Genomic DNA, 4781 nt, shown 5'->3' with positions numbered 1-4781 from the left:
CAAGGACTAAAACATATACAAGACGGAAAAACACAATCCCAAGGACGAAATGTATAACAAAATACCAAACCAAACAGTTTGAGAATTGGCTCTAAGAACTACTGACGCAGCCAAATGAACAGCGTGTATTAAAAAAGAAAAAAATTACTTCACTTATCTTGACTGGTGAATGGTCACCCCATGCGGTGACGTACGGTCCTCTGGTACTCCTTAACCTAATGAATTAAGTGGGCAGGGAGCCAGCAGAGGACAGCATACAGAAATGTCTTTCTTAAGTGTTTCCAGAGGCTCAAATTACTTCAATGTCAGCCAAATCTCACAACTGAGACAATGGATTAATTCCTGTAGGAAATACAGTAAGTGTCAGTTGTCTGTGTGGCCTCTGTCTCCTCAAGGACAACAATCTGGCAGTTTGGATATCACTAGCATAAACAGCATTCACTTCCTCCATTTTTCCAGCCATGATATCCAGTGCTCTGTCACTTAGTGTCATTTGGTCCTGAGAGAACGACCTCTGCACCGTGTCACATTACTGTAGACCACGGATACAATTAGATAAAAGGAAAACTCTTTATCGCATAAAAACTTTGTATTTTTATTGTTTATATTTTTAGTACAAACAGCCTAAAGTTTCCGTATTCTGGAAATAATGTCTGATAATGTCCTCATAAGTGTACAGTGTTTTTGCAGTGTTATGAAAAGTCTGTCCTGATATAAAGTCTTATTACTACAATATTACCCATTTCTGCAGTGTCTACTTCATCAGACCAACAGTGACCATACAAGTGCCATACATCTACTTACTCTGACGTGAGAGTCAAATAAACACTGATCACTAAAGGATAAGAGATAAATGGATGTCAACAAGGTGGAATTTCTCTTTCCTTACCTACTTAATGACCCACCACAGTGATGAATCTAATTGTAATGTACCAAATCATCTCAGAGGCAGGCTCATTAAAACTACATGGATCTTAGAGAATATCTTCAAGAGTTAAAGGAACTACGGGAAGTGGCACTGTGGTGGAAAGACCAGGTCGGCCCCATGATTCCTGTGGGGTTCAGTGGGTTCACACTCCTCGTTAGTATGTGTTCGGCCTGTAGCTCAAGGGGGAAAGGGAGCCAACAACAGCAGAGGTCAAAGGAGAATTGAGGCCCAAAGGGAGGGCTCTGGTTTCAAAGAGGAAGGTAGAACATGTGACGATGGGTCATGCATCCTGCCCACAGTGACAGTAATGATGTTGAGTTAATTTTGGTGACACATCATCAAACACTGATGGAGTTTTGCAACAACTATCTAAAAAATATTGCAACTATGAAGTTGGGCAAGGATTGACATCAAATATTAACCAAATTAATACCGGATATGTGGATCATATGAGAATGTTTTCAACTTTGTGTATGTCTAAGTGAATTGACAGAAAACTGTGCTTATATCATGTCATTTACTATTCTTAATCAGGTTTCTTGCACACAAGACTTTTGAACATACCCAAAATTATACTGGATATAAGGTTGGAATTTGATATTAAAATTACATTGCAGAACATTTTAAATGAATAGTATATCCATAAAGTAAACAAACACAAACAAAAGTGTAGCTGTAAGCTGTAAAAAATGTGCAGTTTCCACACTAAACATAACAGCAGCTGTGGTCAGCTTGAGTTTATGCCAGTTACAATGGATTGTAATCGAAACAGGTTTTCACTTTGGAAAAATAAATATCAAAATATTAGTTGAAGCTTCTCAAATCACACCTCCAGCATCCTTTCCTTATATTTCATTCATCCACTACTTGGTTACAAAAACTATTTGATTCATCGTGCGCTGCTTCCATGTTGTGCTATCACCTTTCTCAAAGCTCCGCAGCTCTGTATTGGCCTTGAATTTAGCCATATTATAGCAAAACAATGACTAAGCAGAGACCTACAGAACTGAGTGAATAAACTCTAACATTAACTCAGGCTGACCACAAACATTTTTGCAGCCATCTTTCAAGCCAAGAGACTTCTGGGAAAGTTCCAAAACGGTGACAATTTGTGTTTATCACCTAAAGTGAGAATGCTGTACAGGCAGTAGTTCATTGTCCCCCATAAATACAATACTTGAAAACTCAGTGGAACAAGATAAAACCTGAACATTTATTTCACAGTGATACATGATAAATAAAGCTGCTAAACTGTCTTACACAGAGTTTACAGCTATTTAAAATGTAATCAGATAACATCAACAAAGAACAACTTTAAGTGAAAGGACAATTTGAAATTTGACGTACGGCACATCTACGAAACTACAATATTTATGTGCAACATGTTCAGTATGCAACACTCAAAATGCTTTACCAAAGGCTGGTGCATAACCATACAGCAGCATCCTCATCACCCAAAGTGCAGACATGTGTGATTTTTGCAGTGACACAGATGTGCATGCATCTGCAGAATCTCCAACCTCTGTCAGGAGGCACGTGCTGTTATGAGGCTCAATGCGAAGCAGATACCTCCACCACGCCCTTCATGTTAACCTTTGTTATCTTCTTATCCACAGAATGTCCCGGCTCGACTGCTGTTGTCTTCTTCTCTGTGTGTAGAGGTGTCCTGTCCCGGCAGCAGCCTGTTAGGGGCGTCATGTGAGTGCTGCATGTTCGCTCGACTCTTGGAGCAGCAGCAGAGCGCGGCGCAGAGGCGTGTGCGGATTGGCCGAGTAAGCAATACAAACATGATGCAGTTGGCTGCTCCCTGTGAGGTGTTGCCAATTCCCTGTTGGGTCCAAACAAAAGCATTTATTAAGAGAGTGTAGCAGTAACTGTGTATTGTGTTTTTATGAAAATGTGTCCCTTCTGGATGTGGTGTGTTTAATGTACCCTTTTTAATAGCAGACACATTTTTACGTTTTTGCATGCAAAAAGTAGACAATAATGTATTTTCTATTCTAATAGATCATTACATTGAAAGAAAATGTCCCTTAATGGGTTGAAATTTGCCGAAACTTCTTCATATTATTATCTGACAAATATATGACAGTATATTTAGCTCAATATTGTCATAAGTGTGTTGAATTTGACACAATATTTGTTTTACTTGACTAATAAAATAACACATTATTACGAACTATTGTATTATTATATCAATTAAAAGTATTTTACACACACAATGAATAATGTCATATAATTAAACTGTCCAGGAAAGTATTACATCATAATTGTTATTATTGTTATTGTTATTGCATGCACACACAGAAACTTTAAACTCACATGTAGAGTGACCAGCACTGGGTTCTGTCTGGCTGAAGAGCCGGCTAGCAGCATTATGAAGCGCACAGTGCTCCAAATTCGCAGGATAATGAAAATGATGGGAATAAGCGTTAGCTTCATATCTGCCATGGAGGAGAAGGAGTGTGACGGAGGATTGTTGGCCAAGATGGGACGGTACTCAGAGAGGGCAGCATGCTGTGTCAGAATACACACAGTGAGAACAGATTGCACAGTAGCAAACAAATTTGTAATATTTTAAAACATGAAAAGATGAAGCAAAAATTCAAAAAGTTCAGAATACAGAGAATGAGCTGTGTCATCCAGGATAGCAGATGATTTCCTTACAAGATGGCGGGTGCTTGAGACAGACATGCCCATAGAAAAAAAGAGATGTCATCATTGGGGTACAACACATGCACAGTAATTTCCGGTCTGCACTTGCCGAAAGGCTCAATAGCTTATTGGCTGGTGCACGCTCCAGCTACATTGCATGTGTCGTACCCCATTGCTACAATGGTTAAAGAACGGGTCCCAGGCTCTATTTAATGGTCTTTGTTTAATTTAATATTGGAAGATATCCTCACCGCTGTGTGGATGTGTCTCTTGATCAGGATATAAAGGACAGGCAGGGTGAGGTAAGCCAAGAACTCCCAGATCTTTCCTGTCAGCAGCATCCACAGGACCCGGTCAGGAGCGTGGATCCTGACCCAGCACCAGCCCACCGACACCTCGGACGCATCGTAGCCAATCTTGTTCAGGCTCACAGCTGCAACAGTGATGGCCAGAGGAACGCCCCAGCTAGACCACAAAACAAAGGGTTGAGAAGATTAAACTTAACTTCCTCAAAAGTTCAACATCCTATCTTTAGACATCACACAGTGAACAATCGCAAATGCTGCAAAGACATGTGACACCGTGTGATAGATTATCTTATGCTTAAGGCTTCTGTTGTGTTGCTTTTTCTGTATTTCATAAAACCACAAAATGATTTCACATTAACAAGCAATGTTTTCCCCTGAAGCATTACGTCTTTCCGTAAAACACCAAATGAAATACTATATATATTGAATACTATATTTTCATAGCAATACATGGCTGATCACTATAAATACAATGCATAAGGCCACATTCAGTGTAAAACAAAATCACAAAAATCAATCATGTGTGTGTGTTGTATATATACATACACAAGTCTTTGTTAATGGCTCTGTTGTGTGATATTTGAGAATTCACAGAAACAGATAAATAATGTCAACCACAGACACTGCGTTGAGGCGTATTACCCAAGGGTAAAAACACTCTTTACATTCTTTTATTTATGCTCATCTCATTAAGAATTTACAAACTTCAGTACAGTGTAGGATTCACTTACACATAAAAGAAGGTTCCTAATGAATCAGTTTTTTTTAAGTCTGCTTTTGCAACACTTTTCACATTGCTCACTCAACATAAAAACAAAAAAATGATTTTAAGATGACAGGCCTAAATTAAATTAGGGATTAGGCCAAAAGTTTGGAACCACCTTCTCATT

At 39.0% G+C, this 4781-nt stretch overlaps 1 protein-coding gene across 1 annotated transcript in view; it reads right to left on the bottom strand.

The window, feature by feature from the left end:
• Window positions 1-2309: 2309 nt before the first annotated feature.
• The window catches only part of gpr157 (G protein-coupled receptor 157), a 9679-nt gene continuing 7207 nt past the window's right edge, over window positions 2310-4781 (bottom strand). Inside the window, exons 2-4 of the mRNA XM_032521264.1 lie at window positions 3835-4048; window positions 3251-3445; window positions 2310-2756 (exon numbers count right to left, since the gene is read on the bottom strand). Coding sequence (XP_032377155.1) covers window positions 2535-2756; window positions 3251-3445; window positions 3835-4048 — 631 coding nt within the window. The 3' untranslated portion in view covers window positions 2310-2534. The remainder of the gene's footprint in view (window positions 2757-3250; window positions 3446-3834; window positions 4049-4781) is intronic.

Source organism: Etheostoma spectabile, chromosome 7 (genome assembly GCF_008692095.1).
Source record: "Etheostoma spectabile isolate EspeVRDwgs_2016 chromosome 7, UIUC_Espe_1.0, whole genome shotgun sequence".
Lineage (NCBI taxonomy): Eukaryota > Metazoa > Chordata > Actinopteri > Perciformes > Percidae > Etheostoma > Etheostoma spectabile.
The sequence above is the reverse complement of the archived record's forward strand: the minus strand, read 5'-3'. Positions and strand labels throughout refer to the sequence as shown.